This window comes from Hyperoodon ampullatus, assembly GCF_949752795.1.
Source record: "Hyperoodon ampullatus genome assembly, chromosome: 19".
NCBI classification, from domain to species: Eukaryota; Metazoa; Chordata; class Mammalia; order Artiodactyla; family Ziphiidae; genus Hyperoodon; species Hyperoodon ampullatus.
The window spans coordinates 50137167-50164292 of NC_136932.1; the positions used below are offsets into that span (position 1 = coordinate 50137167).

The 27126-nt window shown below is 55.2% G+C and overlaps 1 protein-coding gene across 1 annotated transcript in view; it reads left to right on the top strand.

Annotated features, from left to right (window-relative positions):
• Nucleotides 1-7185, top strand: part of TMEM132E (transmembrane protein 132E) — a gene marked incomplete at both ends in the record, with an annotated part of 48846 nt that extends 41661 nt beyond the window's left edge. The window contains 4 exons of the mRNA XM_079724988.1: nt 1502-1707; nt 3529-3817; nt 5013-5204; nt 6130-7185. Of these exons, the coding sequence (XP_079581114.1) occupies nt 1502-1707; nt 3529-3817; nt 5013-5204; nt 6130-7185 (1743 nt within the window). The remainder of the gene's footprint in view (nt 1-1501; nt 1708-3528; nt 3818-5012; nt 5205-6129) is intronic.
• Nucleotides 7186-27126: the final 19941 nt, after the last annotated feature.

Genomic DNA, 27126 nt, shown 5'->3' on the forward strand with positions numbered 1-27126 from the left:
GAGGAATGTCCCCCGAGTGAGCCAGAGCAGACGGCTTGGTACCACACCCCCCCGGCCTCCTGAGGACTGGAAGCCTCGCCAGGCCCATGGGGCTTGCCACTGCTGGCAGGCTGGGACGGGGAGAAATGGGCCTGCTCCCAAGAGCCCTCACCCAGCACCTTCCTCTACCACCCAGACTCCCACACCCCCACCCCAGAGCAGACCAGAGCAGTCACCGTGGCTTAGATACCAAAGGGAATTAGCAAAGATTCGAAATGGAATATGTTTCCGTTCTCACCGAAATACACTCAGGTTCTTTCGGGAGTTTGCCAACATTCTAAATGGGATTTGCCAGCCTTCAGCTGGAATTCTCTGCCTTCCGAACAGGGAAATGAACATTTCTAGCAGAACCACTGTCCCACTCCTCTCCACCCACCCCCTGAGATGATTAAGAGAGCTCGAAGGAGTTTGGGACCGTCAGGGGCTCATCTGCACAGATGAACCACAGTCCCAGCCCCTCCCCACCCCCACGAGAGCCTTCAGGTTGTCATCAGCCCGTAGGCTGCCTGATAGACCCTCCTCCAAACTCAAGGATGTGCACCCTGGGGCGTGTCCCAGTAGGAGCACCTAAATGCACTGCACACAGGATTCACTCCAGGTATGCCAGGTGTGTACGTGGGCACTTACACGGACACCCGTTGCATCTGCCCTGAAGCACTAGCAGGGACATCTCTGTGAGTGGGCACAGCTATCCACCAAGATATGTTCAGTGAGCATATGCTCATCCGGGGAACCGTGAAGAATGCAAGGTGGTGTCCAGGTGGGCATGCATTTGCAAAAGCTGCACCTGTGGGTGGCAGTTGTCCACCTGTCTGTGCTGGGGGTTCTCTGGTCCTGAAATTTCCTCTCCCTTTCCCTCAGTTCCACCCCTGGCTAGAGCAGCCCCCTCCCGGAGATTAACCAGCTGCCCATCTGCCTGGGACCACTGGGCCAGAGGCACCTTGGAGGAGCTGTGGGCCTGACCCTTCTCCCCACTCCCTCACCTCGACCTCCTCCCCGCCCAGTCGCACCCCAGTGTCCTGCTCAGGACAGGCTACCCCTGTGTACTGTGGAGGACTCTACCCATCAGACTCCTGCTCCAGAGCCCAGGTGGTCATGCTGGGGAGGGAAGCCAGCGCTGGGGACCCTCAGCCTGAAGACTCCCCCAGGGTGTGGCCTGGCACATCAAAAGCAGCCCCTTACAAAAATATTGGCACACTGGCTTCTTGCCAGGGAGCAAAATCCTCCCAAGGTAGCCACTAAGAGGTGATCTCTGGAGCAATGGAGTGGAAGCTGACACCTCCCAGAGGAATTAAATTAGGGGTCTTCTCCCACCCAGCCCCTCCCCTTCAGCCTCCTGTGACTGGCACTTTCTCTGTCCAATGGCCTTCTGGCCTTCGTTGTCAGAATGAAGTCCTCACACTGCCCCACAGGATGACCTGTAGGGCAAGACAGGCCAACCAACCTCTCTCCCCCTCCCCAGGTATCCAGCAGCTGTGACTACGTGTTTGTTAGCGGAAAGGAGTCTCGCGGTTCCATGAACGCCAGGGTCACATTCCGCTATGACGTCCTCAATGCCCCCCTGGAAATGACAGTCTGGGTGCCCAAGCTGCCCCTGCACATTGAGCTCTCGGATGCCCGCCTCAGCCAAGTGAAGGGCTGGAGGGTACCTATCCTTCCTGACCGGAGGTACGGCCCCTCCAAACACGGGGGATGCTGGGGATACTCATGGGTGACACAGCCCTGGCACAACGTCTGATCTGCATGTGTGTGTAAGGCCCTAGGTGTACACAGTCTGCAGGTCGGTTATGCAATCAACAAACTTATTGAGCAGCTACTGTGTGCCAGGCACGGATGGGGGCAGAGAGGGGAGCAGTTAAGTGTGGCCAGAGCCTGACCCAGCTGAGCTCTGGGTCCATCAGGAAGCCGTCTTATATATACCACGGAGCGTGGTGGATGAAGGAAGCCCTGAGTACAGGGAAGCAAGTGGCACAAAGGAAAGAACCACCTCTTCCTCCAGAAGAAGTCAAAGCAGGCTTCCTGGAAGAGGTGACTCGGGAGCTAAGTCTTAAAGGATGAGTGGAAAGGAGTTGGCTAGGGAGACAGGGTAAGAGCAGTCAAGCAGCAGACAAAATGGAGCAGAAACACCCACACAGGTGCTCACACACCTGTACACGCGTGCCCCAGCCTGGGCACACCAGGGGCACACTTGTGAGTACATCAGCCAGGCACACGGTGACCCCCCCTGGGCTCCCTCGCTGGGATACAGGCTCACACACCTGGGTGCCCATCTGTGGGGCAGGTCCATGTGTACTCAGCACACTCCGCTCACCCACTCATCGCTGCTGGAGAGAGAAGCCAGCAGGGAAGAGAAGAGCGGCAGAGTGACAGGCAGCTACGAGCAGGAGGGGCGGAGCTGGAGAGAGAAGCAGGCAGCCTAGTGAGAGTTGGGATCAGTTCAGTTCTGCGGAGATTTGGAAAAGCAAGCCCGCATAGACCAGGGCCTCTTGAACTTGCACACGGCTTGCCCAAAGATGGTGTTAAAATGCAGATTCTGATTCCGTGAAACTGGGATGGGGCCTGTGAGTCTGCATTTCAGGCCAGCTCCCAGTGAGGTTCGAGTAGTGAAGGACATAGTGAACTCTGAAGCCAGACGGCTTGGGGTGAAATCCTGACTGCTGTTTGCTAGCTGGGTAACCTTAGGCTACTGTGCTTCCGTTTCCTCATCTCTAAAATGGGCACGTTCACACTTAGCTCAGCAGATTGCTGTGAGGACTAAATTAGTTAACACAGGTAAAAGAGCCCTCTATGTGAATGAATATTCTGGTGGTTTAATCCTTCTGAAGCACTAGCCAAGCACTGGCCACACCCTTCTCTCTCTCTCCACAGCCCGCTTTCCTGGGTGAATCTCCTGATTTTCTCATTTTTGGCAATCTGGACAGGCTGAGAATTCCCCAAATTGTCAAGTCCTGGTTCCATTTTGCCTGCCAGTTCCTCCCTCCATTTATCTGTCTCCTCTTGCATTTTACTCTGAGCAGCCAGAGGAAGCCAGGACACACCTCCCACACTCTGCTTGGCAATCTCATCAGCTGAGTATCCAAGTTCCGTCTGCCACACAGCTGTAGGACACGACGACGCAGCTAGGCCTCCTGGCACTTGAGCAAGGATCACCTTTGATCCAAGTTAGAGCTGAGCCCAGGGCCCAGCAAGTGCTTAGTGCTGAGAAAGAGCCAGTGTTTGCTAAGATTTGATGCCAGCTATTCACAGGTGTGGGCGCAGCCAGGCAGGGGACACGGGGTGGGGTGGGGAGTCAAGAAGGTACCTTTCTAGGAGAGGAACGCCTGGGACTTCGGGCTCCAAGCTTGTCAGAGACAGAAGGGGTGGCCAGGGAAAGCCTTCCACCCATGGGAGCGGGAGCCGGGGAGGGGCTGGCGGGGCAAGAGGGAGGGAGGGACTCGTGCAGGTCAGAGCCGGGGTGGGGAGCCTTGACTCCAGGCCCCCCCCACCCAGATCAGCCCGGGAGAGCGAGGACGCGGACGAGGAGGAGGAGGAGCGAAGGCAGAGCGCGAGCCGTGGCTGCACCCTGCAGTACCAGCACGCCACCCTGCAGGTTTTCACCCAGTTCCACACGATGTCGGCGGAGGGCACCGACCAGGTGGTCACCATGCTGGGCCCAGACTGGCTGGTGGAGGTCACCGACCTGGTCAGCGACTTCATGCGGGTGGGTGACCCCCGAGTGGCACGCATGGTAGACAGCAGCACGCTGGCCGGGCTGGAGCCAGGCACCACCCCCTTCAAGGTAAGCACAGGGCGGGTGTGCCGGGAGCCTTGACACAGACGCTCCTAAGACAGGATTTCCAGCGCCTCGGCCTCGGGGAGCAACCCCAGACGGGCCCCACAAACACACTTTCTTCCCCCACCTGCCCTTCTGCTTGAAATTCTACCATCGAAGGTCAGGAACCTTGGCGAAGCTTCTCTCTCCAAGCCTCGAGCCTCATCAGCCTCTGTGAACCTTGCATGGCTCAGTGTGATCGCTGAGAGATGTGGCTGAGGAGGGGAGGAGGTGGAGGGGCCCAGCCAGCGTAGAGGCCAGAAGAGGGAATTTTGGAGATTGAGGGACTCAACTTTGACCTTCCTCCTTGATAACTGGGTGCCTGGGTAGATATCATCCATCTCAGAGACTATAAATAGTGACCCATGGGCTGAAATCTGCCTGCAGACATATTTTGTTTGTAAAACGATTGACCCAACCGTTTAAAAATGGGGAGGTTTCTCATTTTTTTATTTTTATTTATTTATTTTTTTTTTTTTTTTGCGGTACGCGGGCCTCTCACTGCTGTGGCCTCTCCCGTTGCGGAGCACAGGCTCCAGACGCGCAGGCTCAGCGGCCATGGCTCACGGGCCCAGCCGCTCCGCGGCATGTGGGATCTTCCCGGACCGGGGCACGAACCCGTGTCCCCTGCACCGGCAGGTGGACTCTCAACCACTGCGCCACCAGGGAAGCCCGAGGTTTCTCATTTTTAAAAAAATGTAAATTTCTGGTTTTAGAAAATATGAATCTGGCAGCACAGGGTCTGCATTCCCGCCTGGCAATCATCAGCTGGAGTCAGTACTGCTGCCTTTTTTACATGAGCACGAGTTCTCCCATTTGCCCCAGTACCCACCACTCCCTTTTGTCTCCCTGACATTGAGGCTGACCATCAATTGTGACTTATCACTCTACGGGAGGGCTGTTGTTTCCTTTAAAATCAACCCACCTCACTCATCTGTGTTCCTGCCTGGCTCCTGTGAGCCCTTGACCGTTGCTTGGCCTCTGGACCCTGGTTCCCGGTTGCAGACCTAAGGCGGAGCTCAGGAGTCTGCCTCCCAATCTGCCCCACCCCCTGGGCTTCCCTTCCAGCAGCACTCAGATTCCTCCCTGGTTGGGGATTTGGAGAGGGGCGGGGTGTCCTTCTCTCCTGGCTCTCACCCATCCCCGCCCCGCCCTGCCTCAGGTGGTTTCTCCCCTGACGGAGTCCGTGCTTGGGGAGACACTGCTGACAGTGACAGAGGAGAAGGTCAGCATCACACAGCTGCAGGCCCAGGTGGTGGCCAGCCTCGCCCTCTCCCTGCGGCCCAGCCCCGGGAGCAGCCACACCATCCTGGCCACCACGGCCGCCCAGCAGACCCTCAGCTTCCTCAAGCAGGTAACTGGATGCCCAGCTGGCCAGCCTGGGGGCTTGGGGTGTGGAAGGAGGATTTGCAGGTTCTGGCCACGAGCCCCCGAGATTAGGGATTTGATCATGGAAGATCTATCTACCCTTTGTGCCCTGTGCGCCTGCCCTACCGGGCCCGTGCCCCACCTTCTGCCCGGGAGTCTGGCCGAGGTCTCACTTCCTGCACCTGCCATGGTGAGATGCTCCTGTTGAAGGTTCCCACTCCTGCATTTCTCAGAGGGTCCGTCACCTCTGCCTCCACCCCCCGGAAATACCCTCATCCATCTCTGGACCCCCAGCTATAGCCCCCCACTGATACGCCAGGGCACTGGCCATGGGACAAAGGTGGAAAAGTTACAGGTGGGGGGCACAGGGAGGGAGAAGGTGGGCACTGAGCACCGAGCCAGAGGTCAGGACACAGGAGTCCTCGGCCCCAACTTGCTCCGTGACCCCAGGCCAGTTGCTTGTCTCTGAGCCCTGCCTCTTCATCTGCAAGGAGGTCAACTCTCAGAAGGTTTAACAGAGGACAAGGCTGGGGTTGAGTATATGTGCGTTCTCAGTCTCCACGTGTCTGCTGGGGGCGATCAGGCATGGAGATACCGTGTGACTCCTGCAGCAGAAGGGATCTGAGTTAGACCCAAGGCAGAATTTACCATCAACTCACCCGGGGGAGAAGGGCGAAGTGGACAAGGACGTTCTCAGGGCAGTGTGGGGCCATAGCTCCCTGCACTGATTGGAGTGGGACAACTCCCCTCAAATAACCATTCCTGAGCACCCACCACCTGCCAGGCACTGTTCCAGCACTGGGAATACAGCGGGGAGCCAGAGCGCCTTGGCCCTCACAGAGCTCAGAACCTAGCAGGGAAGCCAGCAGGAGTAGATCTCTGATTCCTGTCCTCTCCTCCTCCTCCTCCAGGAAGGCCTCCTGAGCCTCTGGCTCTCCTACAGCGACGGTACCACGGCCCCACTCTCCCTCTACAGCCCCCAGGACTATGGGCTGCTGGTGAGCAGTCTGGACGAGCGCGTGGCCACAGTGACCCAGGACCGGGCCTTCCCACTGGTGGTGGCTGAGGCCGAGGGGGCCGGGGAGCTGCTCCGCGCGGAGCTCACCATCGCCGAGAGCTGCCAGAAAACCAAGCGCAAGAGTGTGCTGGCCACGACCCCTGTAGGCCTGCGGGTGCACTTTGGGCGAGAAGAGGGGGACCCCACCTACGACTACCCCGGCCCGAGCCAGCCAGGGCCCGGCGGGGGTGAGGACGAGGCCCAGGGAGCTGGCCCTCCGGGCACTGCCGGATCCCCGCCCGAGGCCGTGGGCCCGGGCACCGCCAGCCCGGCGGTGCCACCCACAGAAGATTTCCTGCCACTGCCCACCGGCTTCCTGCAGATGCCGAGGGGGCTGACGGACCTGGAGATCGGCATGTACGCGCTGCTGGGCGTCTTCTGCCTCGCCATCCTGGTCTTCCTCATCAACTGCATCGTCTTCGTGCTGCGCTACCGGCACAAGCGCATCCCGCCCGAGGGCCAGACCAGCATGGACCACTCTCACCACTGGGTGTTCCTGGGCAATGGGCAGCCGCTGCGGGGGCAGGGGGAGCTGTCGCCACCCGCCAGCAACCCGCTGGAGGCCGTGCCCGCCTGCTGCCACGGCGACCACCACAGCAGCGGCAGCTCGCAGAGCAGCGTCCAGAGCCAGGTGCACGGGCGGGGCGACGGCTCCTCGGGAGGCTCAGCCCGGGACCAGGCCGAAGACCCCGCCAGCTCTCCCACCTCCAAGCGCAAGCGGGTCAAGTTCACCACCTTCACGGCGCTGCCCTCGGAGGGGCTGGCCTACGACTCGGTGCCCGCCGGCGAGGAGGACGAGGAGGACGAACAGGACCTGGGATGGGGCTGCCCAGAGGCGGCGGGCACCGCGCGGCCCACCCCGCCCCCTGACCTGCACAGTTACAGGCGCAGAGTCAAAGACATGGCATAGAGGTGCGTCCCCTGCCCGCCACGGCGTGGGCTCCGTGTGGGACGCAGCCGGGACCCAGCTCACACTTGACACGGGCCGGCTGAAGTGGATCTTACGCTCCGGCCCCCCCGGCAGCTTTGCTCCTCCCGGACGGCCACCTCCCTGCCTCGCGCCCTACCCTCCTCCGCCCCCAGAGGTGGAGGGGGCTTCCTCCTGGAGCTTGCTAAGAGGAGAGCAATCCCAGCCTTCGCTCCACCCTTTCCAACCCGCCTCCCGTCTTAGACAGCCCCCCGCCCCAAGACGGGGGCAAGGAAGCCAAGCTTGGGCCGAGGGTCCACACATTGCCCCGCCGCATCCCCCCACGTCCCCTGCTTCCCCCTGTGTGGGGGTCTCTGGGGGGTCTTGTGTCACAAGCTGCACAAAGACTTTTCTCAAACCGCTATTCAGGGATTTCTGTCCTGCAGGGTGGGGAGGCGGCGGCTGCCTGCCCTGCCAAGGATCTTGCTGTGGAAAGAACATTTCGGGGGCAGGGGATACTTGTAGCATCTGCTGGCTTCTGGGTGCCCCCCAGTCCCTTCCCAGGACCTGGGAGCTGACTCTCCAGAGGGGTCTGGGGCCAAGCCAGGCGCCTGAGATCTCAGGACTCCATCCTGTGCCCCCAAGGGCTGTGGGCAGGCCCTCAGGGGGAGGAGTCCTCGGTCCACCCCAGAGCACTGTGGTCCGGGTGCCCGGGAGCCCTGGGTGCCTCGTGCCCACCCCTCAGCAAGATCAGCACTACGCCTTAGCCGTCCCTCCTGCTCTGCCGAGCACTCCTTCCTCTCTGCAGGGGCAGCCACCCGCCCCCCTGCCAGGCAGAATCAGGTGGGAGGGGGAGAGGGCGCCAGGCAGTGCTGGGAGGGACCCTGGGACGAGCAAGGCGGAAGGGAGCCCGCGGCTCCTCTACCCCATCCCACAGCCACCCCTCTCTCGGGTTCTACCCACCACTGTGTCGGATTTTTCTTAAGTAAATGGAGGCGACCAGACTGCGGGGGGCGGGCGCAGCAGCTCCCGCAGAACAGGCAGTACGTGGTGGCTGGCTCCTCTGTGTCTCTTCCTTGCGTGCAGGCGCGTGCATGCACACACACACACGCACACACACACACACACACACACACGGAGGTCACGCTAAATGACATGAGACGGAAACACGGCTGAGCCACCTGCGGTCCTGCTCCTCCTCCAACATCCAGGCCCCTTTAAACCCTGTGGTGCTGGGGGCATGCTCACCTCTGGGGATAGAGGACTCGCTGACCCAGAAATGTGCCCTTCTAAAGAGATGCCTCCTCTAGGAGAAGGGCAGGAGGGTACAGGAAAGGAAGGAGAGAGGCGAGAGGGTTGTGTGCACACCTGAGCTCACACCAGTTTCCTCCTCCGCCTCAGTCCACCTCTCAGAGGGCATCCCTCCTCGTCACCATCACCACCTCCCAGGGAGGCCTCTCTTCTCCAGGGACTGATGGAGACAGTCTGGGGGTCTCCAAGTCAGAAAGCCAGGCAGGAAAGGGCAATGGCTGTTGGGGGGCTCCTCCCTGCTCGGTGGGCCATGGGCTGGCCCCTCACCCCTCATGGCCTCCTATGGCCCTGGGAGACCTCTCCCCAGCACAGGCAGCAGCCCCAGGGACCACAGGAGACCTAGAGGGGGAGGAAGAGCCCGGCCAAGGCTGCCTGGCCAGCCTCCAGTGCCCTGGACAGGTGGCTACAGCAACCAGCATCTGCCCCAGAAGGGACCAGGGGCAGGACTAGTGCTGTGATGGCACCTGTCCCAAATAGCTGCCCCCCCCCCCCCAGAAGGAAGCCTGCCTGTCACGATCCTCTGCTCAACCGATCGGGGCAGCCCCGGGGCTGTCGTGAGGATTAGATGAGATGGTGTCTGTAAAGTGCTGTGCGCGGTGCCCAGCAGCAGACAAAGTTCCCGGCACAGACCCTGGCACACAGAGATGCTCCGTAAATGGAGTTTGTTGCATCCAGGTCTTAATGTTCAGGTAAGATGTGGGCCTGAAAGAAAGGCTTGAGATTGGCCAGCTCTGCCCAAGATGTGTTGGCAGCAGAGAATAAGTGTAGCTCAGCGGCAAGGAAGCTGGGAGCTGCTGGAACGCCGTGCAGGCCAGAGCGTGAGGGCTCTCCTGGAGTGTCCAGGACATCAGGTACCTGCTGTTCAAATGTGCCCTGACGGTGCCCTCCTAGAGGGCCCTAGGGGGTGGGCAGGGGGGCCCTCAGTCACTTTTCATCACCCGTGGTGCCCAGAATTGGCAAGTGCTCAACAAATATTTGCTAACTCAAGTTCAGACGCAAACTATCAATGGCTTCCCTGTTATCCCTCACTTGGGGATTTTCCATACTCTGCCACCTCACCACTTATCTGAGATGAGGAGGACACAGGTGTGTGTCAAGGAAGGAGGAACATCCCAGCTTGGGTGTGTGTGCACAGCGGAGGTGCTGGTATGAATGCTGGAAAGTGGATGCAATTCATTTATTCAACGCATTAAGCTCCTACTGTGTGCCAGCTCCTGCCAGGAAAAGAGGAGGCAAAACCGTGGGCTTGTTGCCAGGGAGCCCCAACCCCACGGGGGAAGATGGACATAGTGCCTGGCTATGGTCGCCTGGGATGATTGATGATAGAGCTTTGCCCTGGGTTGGTGGGGCGCAAAGAAGGGAGGGGGAGACATACTCAAACTGAGTTTGCTGAGGACAAGGCCAAGGACATTCCAGGAAGGGAGAATAGTGGGTGCGGAGGCCCAGAAGCTGCATACGTGACACCACGGGGCTTTCTTTTGCTGCCTTGTCTCTGCACATGCTTTCCCCGTGCCTGGGCTTTGGGTCCCTGATGATGGAGAAACACACAAAATGTATACGCCGAAGAGTGGAGGCCAGAGGGAGTATGGTGGGTTCAAAATGGATTGGGGAATCAGGCTTGACTCAAGGTTCAGATCATTTCCCTCTTGCTGGGGGAAGGAAGGAAGGGTGCAAGGGGACCAGTTAGGAGGAGGATGCAGCAGCAGGACAGCGGCAACAGAGAGCTGGTGGACACAGTAGCGTTCACTGCAGGATTTGCCAACTGCGTTATCCCACGTGGGAATGAGGGGAGGACGTCAGATGCCGCTGACACCAAGATCTCCTTCCCAAACGAGCCTCAGAGAACACGCTGCTCCAGGGGAGACCCCAGAAGCCGGCCTAATGGTGGTTGTCAGCATCCATGCTTTCACAAACGGGGAAACGAGGACCCCGAGAGGGGGGGCGGTTGGTTGATAGTCACACAGCGAACCTGGCAGCAGGGCCAGAGCCCTGCCTGCCACCCTGGCTTGTAATATGTGTCCCTTTCTCTTCATTCCTCACCCCGTGTCCAAAGGCAAGAACTCAGAAGCAATTGCTAGAAATGGCGAGACCTGACCCTCACGCGGTTCAAGAGGCAGGAAGCTTGGAGGCAACAAGGTGGGACATTAAGTTAACGCCCCCTGGAATGGCCCTGGCGCTGAAGTCCTCTTTAAAACTTTGTCTTCAGCCCCAAAAACTCATCAAGGGACCTTGTAAAGAAGAGTTATTGACAGAGAGCTGCTCAGGGAGCGCCAGGGAACCAGGCCCAGGAATCAGCTTGCTGGCAAAATGAGATTTCTCCAACAGCGGGGGCGGGGTCAGGCGAAGGCAGGGCCGGGGTGTGGAGAAGCCACCTAGAGCCTGTCCCCTGCCCGAAGCCAGTGCCCGGCTTGGCTCCCGGCTTCGCCCCCACGCCACCCAGGACGTGCCTACAAACCTGTCTTCAACAAATATTGACAAGCACCTACTATGTGCCGGGCACTGTGCCCCCCCTTAAGAGAAGGCTTCAGGGAGAAAGCGAGAGACTTGGAGCCAAGCTGAGAACATGGGAAATACAGTATATGGGCCAGGAAAGGAAACTCTCATTTAAAGGGATAAAACTTCCTAAGACAGGTTGGCAGGGACTCCTGGGGTCTGACGGTGCATTTGCTGTGTGACCTTCAGCCAACACAAAACCAGCTCTGGGCCCTCATTTCTTCACTTGTATAAACATGGAAGTCCCCGCTACTAGACGGTATTCACTGACCTCTCTGAAGGGGCTGTGCTGTTTTAGCACCTGTACTGCACCAAAGTCCAGGGAGATAGGAACTACTAACTCCTATTTTATAGATGAGGAGACAGGCACACAGAGGGTGACGGTAATCTGCCCAGGGTCTCCAGCTTAGAAGTAACCTCCGGGCAGCTACAAACCTACCCTCTTTCTGCTACATCCTGAAGCAACTTGGCAACTGAAGGGAAATGATGCTGGAGAGATCGGAAGGTGCGAGGGGCATACAGAGGGGCCTCTAAGGATTTGATGTGCTCAAGTGATGGGGGCAAGGCTGTGGGACCCCCATTTAAGGCATAGACCATGGATAGAGTTGGGGGGCAGCTGGAACACAGTAAGCGCTATGGCCTCTCTCCCATTTTTAGAGGGAACACACTCCCTCCCCTACTAGAAGCTCCACCCCCAGCTGACTGTCACAACAGACAACCATCCAACCCTCTCTTGGTCACCTTTGGAGCAGAGAACCAGCAGGGCTTTCCTGAGCAAGGTGTTGAGCTGGGCTTGTTAGGAGAGCGGGCAGCACAGACAGGGAAGTGGGTGTGAGTTGCACCTGCCGTTTCCCTTGGGATACTGGCTGTCCCTTCAGCCTCTGGAGTATAAGCAAGAGAAACTGGGAAGCTGAGGCCATCCCTTAGGCGCCCACCCCGGCCACGGTAGCACAGTGAGTGTTTATTAAATCCTTATCATAGATCAGTCGGAGGGCCAAGCACAGGGGAATCAGGAGGGTTATATAGCCATCACTAACATTTCCTGAGAGCTCACTCCACGCTAACCATTTTATATCCATCATTCCGCTGAGTCTTCACAATAACCAAGTAAGGTAGGTGCTATCATTATATCCATTTTACAGATGACAAAACTGAGGCTCAGAAGTTATGTAACTTGTCTCATGTCACACAGCAAACAAATAGCAGCGCCAGGATTCATACCCAGGTTACATTGGCTCAAGTCTCCTATCTTCCCTCTGCGCCACACTGCCCTCCTCCGTGGGGACCGGGAGTTCAGAGAATGATTCTGACAGTGTCAAGCCCACTGGGCTGGGTGTCCAGGGCCTCGGTGGGGGTTCTCTCTCTACCATTGACTAGTTGTGTGGCCACGAGCCTGGCACTGCCCATGTCTAGAACAAGCCAGGATCCTCAACTAGAATCCAGGGCCAGACGGCCCCCTCAGTCTTAATGGTTTTCAGGTCTGCAGGTGTGAAGCTCAAGGCACTGCCCAGACCTGCTAGTTTATACCTTCCACCCTCCACCCTCTTAGAGATGCTGTGGGCAGGAGGCGGGTAACAGTTTCAATGGTCCTCAGCAGTTCTCCAAGCTTTGCCAGCTCTGCCATCCTCTACTTGATGCTGCCACTGGCAGCTGCTCCTGTGAGTTTGGACTTTGCCAGATTGTGTGTGTGTGGGGGTGGTGTCCATAGGGAAGGAGCATGGGGGATGGGAACGGTAACCATCCCTGTGTCTGCCAGAGAAGCAGCGAGTCTCAGGGCTAAGACAGAACTTGGAAGTTCAGCTTGTGGATCCTCTGCCCACAGGGAGCTCCCAGTCTGATGGAAGAGACCCAGATTCTGTTCCATGGGAGCTCCCAGTCTGATGGAAGAGGACTGGGCCCTGTCCCATAGCACCTTCCAGTCTGAGCGGGGAGACTGACACACCCGAAGAAATGCCACCATGCATTCAGTGAAACATACGAACAGGTGCTAATAAGTGCAAAGTAACCTAGGTATGCACTTAGCCCACAGAGCAGAAGAAGTAAAGTAAATGTGGAAGCTGGGAAGTTAATCCAGAAAGGTAGCCTGGACCAGGGCCATAGGTGGATTGAGGGGAGGCATTCAGAAGGGTCTACCAGATGGCCAGGAATTCAGAAACAAACCGTTGAGGGTAAGGAGGTGGGATGGATTTATCCCGGTGGCTGGAGGATGGAGCCCCACAGGGGCCCGGCTAAGAGGAGTGGGAAGTGGGGGAAGGGACCCTCCCTCAGGCGACCCTGGAGAAGCCTTGGGCTGCTTGGGAGAGAGCTGCTTGGCTTCCAGTCCCCTGGCTCCCCCCGCAGCTGCAGTGTGACCTTGCACGAGTCTCTGGCCCTCCTCTGTGAGAAGAGGGGTCTGGACTAGATGCTATCTGAGGACCCTCTGTGCCCCCATCCAGAGCCCAACCGTGAGCCCATCTATCAAGTGGATTCAAACACAGAACTCGAAGTGCCTGCCAGGACTTCCCCGAGGCACAGACGGGGCCTCGGCCCCTGGCGGAGTTCCCAGCCCCATGGGGCAGGCCACTATGGGGCTCCCAAGAAAAACAAGGTCAGAAGGGCTTGAGTCCCAGTTCTGCTGCCTTCTTCCTGTGTGACCTCAGGCAGCCCCCCAGCCCTCTTTGGGCTTCACAGAAGGGCTGGAGAGGCCCTTTCCCTCCCGACCTTCTGCAGTTCTAGAATGACTTTCTTTCTCCTCCACTGCAAAAGCTCCCAACAGGCCTCCTATGACTTGTACTGGGGCAGGGGCTCTGGGGCTGCTTCCTGTAGCTTCTCCCATCAGGAGGGGTCCTGCCAGTTAGGACAGTCGATTGGGAGCAAAGGAAAAATGAGCAGTGTCCTGGGAGTGGACCCCTGTGCTCCTACTCTACACCGAAGCCAGCAGCCCAGCCCTGGCCCTGAAATGGACTCCACCTGCAGACCCCCACCCCAGGCATGTCGGGGAGGAGGGAGGGTGGAGGGTGCCGTGGGTGGGAGGCAGCAAGTGAGGGGTCCTGCATGCCTCCCCTTTCTCTGCTCCTTCTTATCACGTACACCCTACAGCCACCTCGACGCACACAGTCCGCCCCTCCAAGGGGCACAGAGAGTGAAGCCCACCCCTCCCCTGATGGGAGGCAATTCATCAGCATTGACAGAAGCTGGGATGCTGTTCCAGGGCCTCCTCCCTCCCACACACTTGCCCACGGGGTCCTTCTTCCACAATCTGTTCCCTGCCCCCTCCGGGCTCCGTTCCAGATTCCAGATCCCCTGTGAGATGGCTCTCTGTCAAGGGAAGGGGCGGGCCCAGGGGAGGGGAGCTGGACTGTGGCTAAGCCCACCGGGCAAGGACCACATCCCCCAGGGAGGGAAGAGAGGAAAAGAAGGCGAGGAGAGAACGCTCCAGCAGCTGCAACATCTCGAGGAAAAATCTCCAGTGAGGCCAGAGCCACGGGGTGACCCTCCGCCCCAGCAAACCTTGCTTCAGGAACAGACACAACAAAGCACCAGATGCATCCAGCAATTAAAGTGCTGCCTTTGTTAGAAGAGGAGGAACTGGGCTCTTGTGGGCGGGGCACATAGAGCACGTGTGCACACACTCCCTACACTCACACAGAGCGCGCATCACAAATGCACTCTCTCCGAGCATCCCTACTCATTCACACGCCTGCCAACCTCACAGGTGTGCACAAGCAGGGGCATGCCCCTCACACACACACACACTCCCGACATGCACACATATACACATATGCATGTACACTGCCAGTGGGAGCCAACAGCTCCAGTGCAGTCATAACCAGAGGCAGCTAGTGCTTGATCACATGATAGGGCAGAGCCCTCCCAGCCCCTCCACCCTGCCAGGAGGGAAGGCAGAGGTCACAGGGCTGGGGGCCAGGTCCAGGGCTGTGAGTGAAGGATGGGTGGACCCAACACAGAGAGGGTGGGATAAAGACAGGTGGCGCTCTGGGATCTAGTGTACCCACGGGGTGTCTGCAGACAGGGGCAGCTGCCCATCCTGTGAGTAACCTTCAGGGGTGGTGGTTTGTATAGAAGCTTGTTGGAAGGAGGGGTCAGGAGCACATTTACCCCGTACTTAAAACAATAATAGTCTCACAGCACTCTGAAGAATACCCATTTACATGCAAGCCATCGCTGAGTTAATTACAAAGATTCTTATCTGTTCATTAAAGCAGACTGGAGGGCCTTCTATTTGGAAACACTTTGCAGTTAAAGGGACTTTGTTATTAACTCTAATGAAATGATTTGTTCTGGGCCCCGTGCCTGGTGAGGTAGAACCAGAAGCCCTCCTTCAGAGGGCGTGCCCTGGTTCCTGGGCTGACATTCTCTGCATGGAAGCCAAGATTTCTGGGAGGAAAGGGACAGAGATCCTGGAGAGATTATTAAAACACCTGTGGATGGAGAGAGCCCTGCTGAGGCTGGCTGGGAGGAAAGGGCACCCTGGGTGACTTGGGGGTCACCCTAGCCAAGCTGGCCTAGCATGGAAGGCAGTGGAACTGACTCCACCCTGATTCAGTTCCCTGCCTATGAAATGGGGATTCAACAGCATGTACTTCAGAGGGTTCTCGTGAGGATTAAATAAATTATTGCACGTGACACCCAGATAGAGGGAGCAAGGTGGTCCAATGAGGCTTTGTCTCAGGCCAGGGTCCGCCACCAGGAGAGTCTCCTTCCCAGTGTGGAAATGTAACCCAATGTAACAAGCTCCGGGCGTCCTCCCAGCCTCCAATCCAGCATCCCAGGTTCATCCAGGGGCAGCTTGACCCTGGGGTGGCCCTGGGTGTAGGAGGCAGCTGAGGGTACTCCCAGGTATGGAAGGCCCACCGGCAACAGCAAGGAGCCAGGATCCCAGCAAGGGTGGGGCGAGCAGGGTGGGGAACTCACAGGGGAGAAGGGGCGCTGAGAAGGGAGGGCCCAGCTCACGGGAGGTGGACCAGGTCTGAGGTCTGAATTCAAGCCTGAGAGCGGGCTTGTTAGCTGGGGGTTTGTGGATGGGCTCAGGGAGTCCACGACCTGTTGAAATGGTACATGAACTTGAGGTAGGTATGGGGAAGAGTTTAAGTCATCACTCCAGGCCCTACGCACCCCTCCTTCACCCTGTAGGGTCCCAGCAGAAACCTCTCCCCAGGTCACACCTAAAGGGGGCATTTCTACAGTCCATGAAGCCACTCATCTCAACAGGGAGTAGAGGTCACAACCAAAATAAAATGGGACCAAATCTCCAGCCCCAACTGGCCCACAAAGGATTCCCAGATTAAATGGAAATGAATTGGCACGTGATTCTCTTTGGGATGCTCTATACTCTGGGGCCGTCTGCTAGAAGGGGAGGAAAGGGCAACAACTTTGATTCTTCTCCACTGGGGACCCACGGAGGCTGGAAGGCAGCCCCAGCTGGTCCCCAACCTACACAGTGGGCAGCAACTCCCGCATTTCCTGGCCCACCCAAACCCACAGCCACTAGGCAGGCATGACAGGAGCTATCTTCAAAGACCGGATTGGAAGAACCCTACCTTCGACTGTTCAGGCTCACCCCTACCTGTGACTCAGTCTCCTGTGAAAAGAGGTTCTACTGTCTCACCTGGACTGTTTCCCCGGGGGGTAGGATGGAAGAATGGGAAGGAACAAAGTCCAATTGGCCAAATAGATAGAAAAGGTATTAGGAAGGTCAAAACGTTCTTCTGGAAACAACCTAAGGAGGACTTGTGCTGGTAAGGGAGAAAACTCAGAATCTAGCAAAGACTCAGAAGCAAGAGAAGGTCCTGGGGATTTTGGAAATTCACCAGGGTTCTCCCCCTGAGCTCGTGAGCAAACTGAGAAGGCAGACACGGCCTAATAAGACTTTGGACTGTATCCCAAGGTCAACATGCCTCACTGGAGACTTCTACAGAGTGGTCCAGGAAGACTGGGTCTTGGAAAGACGGCTATGATGCAAAAGGATGAGGAAGGACTAGGGCCCGATGAGCGATGGAGCTGTGCTAGGTGTCAGCTGAGGCCAGGAAAGGAAATGCTTTCCCAAACGGCTCTCTTGAGGTTCTCAAATCCCTCCTTTCAATTATTTATTCCTCTAGATTCCCCTCAGGTCCAGACCCCCAAGAGTCTCTTTGCCCTGGGATAGTCATATCATTTAGTAAGAAGAAAGGACTTTGGAATTAACAGGGTGGGTTTGAATCTTGGTTCGGCCATTTACTTCTTGCAAGTCACTTCAAATCAGTATCTCAGTTACTCAATCTGTAAAATGGGGCTGAAGTGGGCCTCTTCCCAAGGTTCATGTGAAGATCGATGATCTTCTCCCCACAGTCTTAAGGCACACAGTAAGTGCTCAACAGATGTTGGAATATTACCAGCATGTCTTTAAATTCCCAGCACGTGACCCATTACCAGCACTGGAAGGAATCCACTCCCATTTTGGAAGAAAACAAGACCCAGGGCAATGGAATGATTCACCCAGATTCCTAGAGTACATTGATAAAGGAGCTGGGATTCGAATCCAGTTCTCCCGACCACCGTCCCATCTTCCCAGCTGCCTCACTCCCAGGCAGACTTGACCTTCAGGTATTGCGGTGAAATGACTGCCCCTCATCATGCTTTCAGACGGTGTCAGTTATCAGGTCTAAATCCAATGCCTTCTCGCCACCTCTCTCCTGATCACAACCCCATCTTCTCTCTGTCAGGGAGCATCTGCTTCCAAGTGCTGTTAAGACCTAGGCCGGGGGTGTTGCAGGGGCCGCTCGGCAGAGTGGTTGGATCTGGGGGGAGAGGAGGTGAGGCACCGAGAAAAGAAGGATGCGAAATGTTCATCTCGTCTCCACTCTCTCCCCTGGGCTCGGAGCCGGGCTGAGGGATGGGCCTGTGCTCTGTCAGCAGCCCCGGTCCACGATGGATGCGGAACCTGGTAGGATGGTGTCGGCAACACTTGGTGAGATTCATTTTCCTGCAGCGAGGGGAGAAAAATGCGGCCTCTGTGTCATCCATCTGCTCTGCAGCGAAGTGGTAAACAGGCGAGCCTCACGGAGAGCAGCCTGGAGCCCAGCCTAGCTCAGCAGGCCTCCTGCGGGGGTGGGAGGCCGGGAGGAAGTGCCGGGATTCATTTCCCTGGGTGCCCAAGGCTGGGAGGACTCCTGAGTGTGGCCCTACGGGGTCGGACCCTTGGTGGAGTCACACACACCTTCAAGAACCAGAAGTTAGAAAGTGAGATGGACCACGATTCCATTTCATAATCCAAGGGGAAATGGCCAGGGTCCCCCACGTTCCTGAAGCCCTGCCTTCCCGTGTTGGGCTGCTTCTCTCCTCGTGTTACTCTCGGGATCCTACCCGTGACCAGCTCACAAGTCACCTCCTCCAGGGAGGCTTCCCAGATCCTCCCAGCTTTATCTCTCAGTGCTCAGTAGTTATCTCAGGTAGGCTTTAGGTCACCAAATAACTTGTATCTACCTCTGCCACGCACAGCCATATCGTTTCTGAGCCTTAATCCTCCCAGCTTTCCCTGTAGTGAGTTACCTGCATTCCAGAGTAATCAAGGACTCGGCTAGAACACTCGTAAAACCAAAGTTCAACATTTCCCTCCCAGGTCAGAGGCCACCCCTTGGCAGGTTCTATCAAATGCTCTTGTCAAGTATATTGTGCTTCCAGGAAAACACCTAGACACTTCGAGTGGGGTTGACCCTTCCTTCTCCTGGCCCACCCCATCCCTTCCTCCTCCCCCCACACCCCATCATTTCTTCCTGTACCACCTTTTCTCAAGTCCTTGTCAACGATCCCTACATCTGTTCTCGGCACCAAAGTGCTTTCATGCCCACTCTCCTGTCTCCAGGCCTCACTGGCTAAGACGGGCTGCAACTATAATTGTTTCACTTAACAGATGGGTTCCAAATGTTGTATTCCATTTAACAGATGGGAAAACTGAGACCAATAGAAACACAAGTCTTGCCCACGGTGACACGAAGTCAAAGCAGGGACTGGGGCTAGATTGATTCTGAACCTTCAGAAGCAATCCCTTTCTACATTTTTAAAGTTCTCAGCCCCATCGGGAGGCCCTGCTGGCTCCTTTGTCACCCGCAGGGACAGGGCCAACTCCAGGGCTCTTTCTATTTTCCCACTCCCTCGTTTCTACCAGGACCCCTACGACACCCTCCTACCCAGCCTCTCCGCCCAGCTCTCCCCACTGCGGCCTTTGGCGTCAGAATCACCTCTAATCTGTATCTGATCGTCATGCTGCCCCTCAGGGATGCTGCCCTCCTCCCCCTCCCTGCCCCATGTAGGTGTCCTTTGCTGCAGGCGGAGGGGGTGTTGCAGAGTGAAGGCTTAGGCTGCCCCAGGTGAGAGGTCCTTGCAGAGGCTTCTGATCTGCCTCCTTGAGTGTCCGCGCCCCCTCCCCACCGCGAGGATCCCCTGGGGAAGCGGGGAGGGCAGCTCATCCACGCAGCTACATACACCAGACTTTGCTTAAACCTCCTGGTCTTGCCCCCATCTCTTATCTCCCAGACTTTCACCAGGAGAAAGAGCGTGCAAGGGAGGACCGGGAGACCTGGGTTCTCTCATTCAGTGCCCCTCTTAGCCGGGCCTTGGACCATAGAGACAGTAGGGAGGTGACAACCCAGCCGAGCCCCCAGGATCCACAGATCTGCCATGTGGCATTGGATGAGTCCCTCCCCTCCCCATCTGTTAAGCAAGAGGGAAGAATCCAGGAGATCTTAGCTCCCGGTCGGGGGTGCGGACACTTTAGAGAAGCTGATGAAAACCACGCACCCTCCCCCCAGCGCTTTTCTACTTATACAAAATTTCACACACTTCTCAGTGGGGGTGGTGAACCCCTAAGGACCCTCCCATGGACTCCCCCTTAAAACTCCAAGGAGACTACTTCAGAAGCCCTTGTAAGATGGTTCCTAAGGACCCCAGCTTCAGCCCTTTGAGGCGCACTGCTTCCGTGCGCCCAGGCAGAGCAGTCCCTGTCCCCTGGCTGCAAGCCCCAGGAAAGGTTAGGGGAGGGAGCGTTTCTCCCTCATCCCTCACCTGGGGTGTTAGTGGAGGCGGCAGGACCATTACTCACGGAGCCAATCTCTCGCTTCAACGCTGGCCCACCCCGTCCTCCGAAGAACAAAATTAAAAGAGATTTGTCCTCGAGCTGCGACAGCTCATCCTTCTCTCCTCAGCAGCGAGGAGTTCCTGGGCCAGCAGTTGGGGGCAGGGATGCTGGGTGAGAGCCTGGACAGGAGGCTCCATCTCCTTGGCCTTGGTCCTCCTGTTCTCAGCAGCCATCTCCCTCCAGCCCTCTCCCCCTGTCCCCCTTTCAGCCAAGGGACATTTTAAATGAATTCCATTTAAAACTTCAGAAGCAATCCCTTCTCACATTTTTAGAGTTCACGGCCCCAGCATTAGGCTCTTGTTCTCATCTGTTCACGCTTTCGTTCAACAAGTAGCTCAATTTGTCACCTCTTTGCTGAAGCGGCCCGACCCCTCCAAGCTGAATTATGGTGCCCTGCTTGGAACCATCAGAGTGAGTGCTTGCTCGAGGCATCATACACTTGTTCCTCAGAGTGAGGGCTCCAGCTGCCAGCCTCTCTGCCTCTCCCGGGCGTGGGGGTGAGCTACCTGAGGGCATGGACCGTTTGCATTCATCTGTGCAACTCCGACCTGTGCCTGGCAAAGAGCACATGCCAACCTGGCAGACCACATCTCCTGATGGTGGGTCCACCAGATGCCCAGCAGCACTGGACAGCCACAAAGGGGCTGACCAAGAATGATGCACCTAGTAGAAGTGACAGGTGCAGAATCCAACAAAATGCCACTGTGACCAGGGAGGCAATAGGGGTGGGCACCGCCATGCCCACACTCTCTCCTTTATCTACTTACCCTCCATCTCTGGCCACTCTGGCATACACTCAGGCTCGCCCAGGCAGACAAGGTCCCCAGCTCACCAAGATCTCTTGGCAGTTACCACCTCTGTCCAGGACGCTGGGGCCAGAAGAGAGAGCTTAGTGCCAGCTCTGCTCCTGGAGAGGATTGTGGGAAATTCCCTCATGGCTATTCTTACAAAGGATGAGGAAGGGAAGAGGACCATTCTCTCAGTCTGCAACTGAAGCCCTCAGAATTTAACTTAGAGGACCTGCTTCGGGGGACCTTCCTACCCCCCTAGATCTCCTCCTTTGAGGGGCTTGCAACTGCAGCAGAAGTCTAGATGGAATCCCCATGGCACCCAAGGTCTCAGTTCAACAGGCCCCAAGGAGGGGAGCCACTCAGACCCAGGCAAGATCCTGCCCTCGGTTGGCAATTGTCTTAAAGCAGCAGGTAGCAAATACTTCAGGCTTTCAGGCTGTATGGTCTGATCTCTGTTAAAACAACTCTGATCTTTTAGCCCAAGAGCAGCCATAGACAATTCCTGAACAAGTGGGCACGGCTGTGCAGCAATTCAACTTTATTTACAAAACCAGGCAGCTGTCTGCTGGAACTCAAGTATCACACACACACACACACACACACACACACACACACACACACACACCCCTTAAAGAACACATGGGCACCTCTTGTCACTCAGGATTGTTATGCTCAGCGCTGGCACGTATAGCCCCTAATCCTAAACCCCTGCTCTCACAATTGACACTGTTCAGGCTCCAGGGAAATGGGTCTCCACATCTTTTGCTCTGGGTTTGCTGAATAAAAAGACAACAGAGGGCTCCCCTGGTGGCGCAGTGGTTGAGAGTCCGCCTGCCGATGCAGGGGACACGGGTTCGTGTCCCAGTCCAGGAAGATCCCACATGCCGCGGAGCGGCTGGGCCCGTGAGCCATGGCCGCTGAGCCTGCGCGTCCAGAGCCTGTGCTCCACAACGGGAGAGGCCACAACAGTGAGAGGCCAGCGTACCGCAAAAAAAAAAAAAAAAAAAAGACAACAGAGTCAGAATGCCAAGAATGTTTCTGGGACCTGCTGCTGCCAACAAATGGCTCCACTGGATGGAATGGAGAACACGGGGCACATAGGAGCCGCAGAAGCACTTGGGTAAGATGAGTTAATTAGCTTTTCAAATCCTTGGTCTCAAATAGCATGAATGCAAAAGATTCTTAAAAAACAAAGTATCATTTCCAAGCAATGCCAAGTGTCCTTTTCTAGCTGTCTGACTGTTCCAATCAACGGTTCTGGAAGTACTCACAATTCTCAAGTTATTATTTGTAGTGTTTGCTCTAGTTGATAGAGCAGCTAAGGAACATTTTGCTACATTCAACAATTCATATTAATCATATGGTCTAAATGTAGGTCTAGATGTAAAAAGCATGACACTGATTCATTACATTAACAAAAAATTGTACTTTTAACACTAGAGGTGTGAACAATTTTTTAAATAAAAATATTTAATAATACTTAAATAACTTTTCAAAATATTTTTAAAATTTCAGGTTAGTTAAATAATTTTTATTAATTTTATACTCATTAATTACAGTGGGAATTGCACCTTTTAATTTTAATAGATTATTTTTAATACTTTGATGAAACATATATGAAAAAGGGGTCGTTTTTAAATATTTTACTATCATTTGAACTTAAATGCTTAATGAAAATATTTTCTAATTTTGTACGCTTTGAATAAAATTGCATTTTATTTTTTAATTCTTTAGCTGAGCTGTCCAATAGAGTATCCATTATCTATATATGACAATTGAGCACTTGAAATGTGGCCAGTTTGAATAGAAATGTGCTGTAAGTGTAAAATCCACACAAAATTCTGGAGACCTTATATGAAAAAAAGGAACATAAAGTATGTCATTAATAACGTTTTATATTGTTTACCTGTTTAAATAACAGTTTGGACACCTTGGATTGAATAAATATATTATTAAAATTAATTTCACCTGCGTATTTTTGCATTTTAAAACATGGACTAGATTCTATATGTGACTCACATTCGTGGCTCACGTATTTCTATCAGACAGGGCTGCTTGAGATCATTACTGTCAAGAGAACACAAATTATATGAAAATCCTGATTATAACAACACAACTGGTGATTTTGCTGACATAATGGCAAAAAAGATAAATTTTAGGGAGTAAATATGTGATAATTTAAGCATGATGCACATCTTTTTTTACGTGATTTTAACACTGATTTGTTCTAATTTTCTCATGGTTCTGATGTTATCAAGTCTTTTATGGTTGTATTTGAGGTATGATTTACATACAGTGAAATGCCCTCATTTTAAGAATACAGTTGGATGAGTTTGGATCAGTGTAAACACCCATACTACCAGCCCCCTAATCTAGACATAAAACAACTTCATCAGCCCACTCAGGTCCTTCACAATCCTTTCAATCCCAGGGGAAGCTGATTTTCTGATTTCTATCATCATAGGTTCATTTTGCCTGTTCTTGAACTTCACATCATCAGAATCACGCATTATCGCTTTTGCATCTGGCTTCTGTTATGTGTCTTTATTTTATTTCTCATCCAGACATCGGCCCCCACCAATGGGACACCAGGACATACATGCACGGTAATAAATAAACTCTTTGGGATTTCCCACCATAGCTCTATATATTCTTTTCATTTTTGTCATTATGAAGGTGTATTTGCCTGGGGAGGGGGCTAAAACATATTTTATTTGCCAGCCTAATCGCTGAATCAATGACGTTTTGGTATTTAAACGTGTGGTATGTGGGCCTCCTTTGCACTCTTGCCTGGGGCCTTGCAGATGGTAGGCATGGGCTGGCCGAGGAGGGAGTGAGCACGGAGGCCAGGGCCGCAGGGGAGCCTCCACCTCCTATAGTTCAGAAGCCTGGCCTGGCAGGTGGGACTCAGCCTCAGGGCTTCCTTTGAAAGGATGCTCCAGCTGTCTGAGGGCCAGCAGAGAAATCCCTTACAGAGGAGACAAGTTCAAACGTGGCAAGTCCAGGGTGTGCTGGAGACCCATGAAGGGAGGGGCAAAGCAAGGGGCCCTGAGGTGCCGAGCTAAAACAGGCACTGCTCATTCGACCGACAAATACTTCTTGAGCATCTGTTGTATGCCCTCAGTGTGCTAAGATTTAGGGTGATAATGGAGGAAATGTAAATAACAGATGTCCCCTCTGCCCTCATGGAGCTTACGAATTGGTAGGAGATAATCAAATGGTCACATCCACGAGGGATAAAACCTACAGAATCTAGCCCAAACTTTCTAGACAGACACTCAAGCCTTTGTTCCGGCTGCCCCCTCTGCCAGAGAAGCCCTTCTGGCTCTTTCTTCCACCTACAGAAGCCCCTGCTCATTCACTGAAGCCCAGCTCCAAATGCCTCCCCTCTGCGAAAACGTCCCTGGTGTCTCCTATCTGAATTTTCAGCCCCTTCCCCTGAGTTCCCAGGGCACCTTCCTCACACTTCTGTAATTGCATGTGTCATGTTTTAGGGGTCATTTGTCTCTGCCTCTGTACCTCCCACCACTGAGGGGTGGGGGAGTGGAGAAAGAGTGGTGTGCTTCACGGCTGCATTTGAGACCTGGTTCCACCACCTAGAAGCTCTATAATGTTGCCCAGGTGAATTATTGTCTCTGAGCCTCAGTTTCCTGGTCTGTACAATGGGAATAATGATAATTACTTTGCAGAGTTTTTCTGAGGATTAATTAAGTCTATGGCACAGATAGATCCTGAGTAAATATTAGTCCCTGCACACCCCCCCATGCCTCCCCCCTTTGCTTAGAGGTCCAGGACCCTCTTAAAATTGGAGTTGACCACCCTCACCTGGCCTTATAGTCTCTGCATACAAGCCAGACAGATCAGATAGGCAGCTAGAACGGGGAGTGAGGGGCACACTGGCCCCTCACTGTGATGAGGCCCACAGAGTGATTTGTTGGATTGGTTCCCATCTGCATGTGGCTAAGGGTAGTGAAGAGGCGGCTTCTCTCGGCAGCATCCGGGCTTGGAGTCAGCCGCCAGGGTGGACCCTGTGTAGTGGCAGGACAGGTCCAGAGCAGCTGGCATCAAGGAGGGCACTGCCAGGGGCAGGTCCAGGCTGCTGGAGGACCACCCAACGCCGCTTCCCAAATCCCACCTTCTCTCCATTCCCGGAGTGGCCGCCACGCTGCCAACTAGCCTGGCAGCCCCTGGCCCCTCCGTTTCCAGAGCAGGCTGGGGGTCCAGGACCTTGCCAAGCCAGCCACCGCAAGCTGAGGCGCCCCTTCCTGAGCCCCGAGAGTAAGGCCCCTGTCCATCCCATCACCAGGCTCCAGGCTCCCAAACTTGACTAAAAGCTATCCTGGAGCTTCCCTGGTGGCGCAGTGGTTGAGAGTCCGCCTGCCGATGCAGGGGACACGGGTTCGTGCCCCGGTCCGGGAAGATCCCACATGCCGCGGAGCAGCTAGGTAGGCCCGTGAGCCATGGCTGCTGAGCCTGCGCGTCCGGAGCCTGTGCTCCGCAACCGGAGAGGCCACAACAGTGAGAGGCCTGCGTACCGCAAAAAAAAAAAAAAAAAAAAAAAAGAGATTGATAAAAGCTATCCTGGAACAAAGCCCCAGCCCGGTCTCCTCACCCGACTGTGGGTATGAGAGGGCAGCCCCCAACCCAGACAGAGAAGGCAGGGTGAGGGTCTTGATCTTGAGCTCACTGCTCCAACGCTGATTCATTCTTTAACCTGGGCTTGTGTATCCCTTCTCCAGGTCTACTTTCTCATCTATAACATGGAAAGAATAAGCTCTGGCCTCCCTACCTGCCACGACTCTGTGATTGTGAAATGAGACCACGCAAGAGGATGCGTTTTACCTGTGGGCCCACTTGCTGTGTGACCTTAACCAAGTTGCTGTCCTTCTCTGTGCCTCAGTTCTCTGAGGCAGCACTAGGACAGGATGGGTATAGCGCTCCTTCCCCTCCTGGCCCACATCCCCATCTCCAGGAGAAGGGAGAGAGCATGTCCTAGCAGCAGCAGCCTGTGATAAACGTTAAGTTTCTTTTCTTGGCCCTTAGAGAAAGCCGAGGCTTGAATCTCACATAACTCCAATCTCCAGCCATCCTCGGAGACGTCCCGGGAGAGTTCCTGTGTCCTGGAGGAAGTCCGGGGGGTTCTTGTCCTGAGGGATAAGCTCCCAACCAGACGCCAGCTCTCCTACCAGCAGCCAGCCTTAGCTGGGCCCTTCCCCTCCCTCCCAAGCTAATTATCACCATCCCTGGCAGCTCAGACCTCCACACCTGGCATGGCTAAGTCTCTCTCCTTCTATCAGTGCTTCCCTGTCCCTCCATTTACGTCATCCAAAGTCATTACATCCAGTGGGGATTCACTGCCAGCCTGCTAAGGTCCAGGTGCTGCGCTAGGCAGGGGTGACACACAGGGAAGTAAGACACACCTGCTCAGTGGGGCATCTGGACAGAACTGACCCCAGTGACCCGAGAACGATGTGCTATCTCACAGGTGTACAGTAACAGCCAACATTTTTTGAGCACATCCCAGGTTCCAGGGGCAGGGCTGAGAGATGTACAAGTATGTCCCCTGGGAACATCACAGCACTGTGAAGGTGGGTGCCATTACTTGAGTGAAATGGTCCCAATGTCATTTTAGAGATTTGAACACTTAGAGGCTATCCTTGCTCTAAGAGGTGGCAGAGCCAGAGTTTAGACCCAGTCTGTCTGACTTTAAGTCCCTTGCTTGTGAAGATAAGCTACTTATATCACCGCAGCGGAGGGACGAGGAACATTCCATAACGCCTGGGACAGTCTTTTTTTTTTTTTTTTTTTTTTTGCGGTACGTGGGCCTCTCACTGTTGTGGCCTCTCCCATTGCGGAGCACTGGCTCCGGACGCGCAGGCTCAGTGGCCATGGCTCACGGGCCCAGCCGCTCCGCGGCATGTGGGATCTTCCCGGACCGGGACACGAACCCGTGTCCCCTGCATCGGCAGGTGGACTCTCAACCACTGCGCCACCAGGGAAGCCCCTGGGACAGTCTTGAATGCTAAAGGGAGGTGATGTTCCAACAACGATGGGCCTTGGTAGATGAATAGGACTTTGCCAGGCAGGCAAGGAAGGAAAGGCTTTCCAAGCAAAGGAAACAACATGGACAAAGGCACAGAGGCACAGAGGTGCATGACAGGTCTGGGGAGCACCAAGCTCTCGAGTGTGGCCAGACCCAAGAGAAGTCAGAATTAATGGTGCCATGCAGGTCCTCTT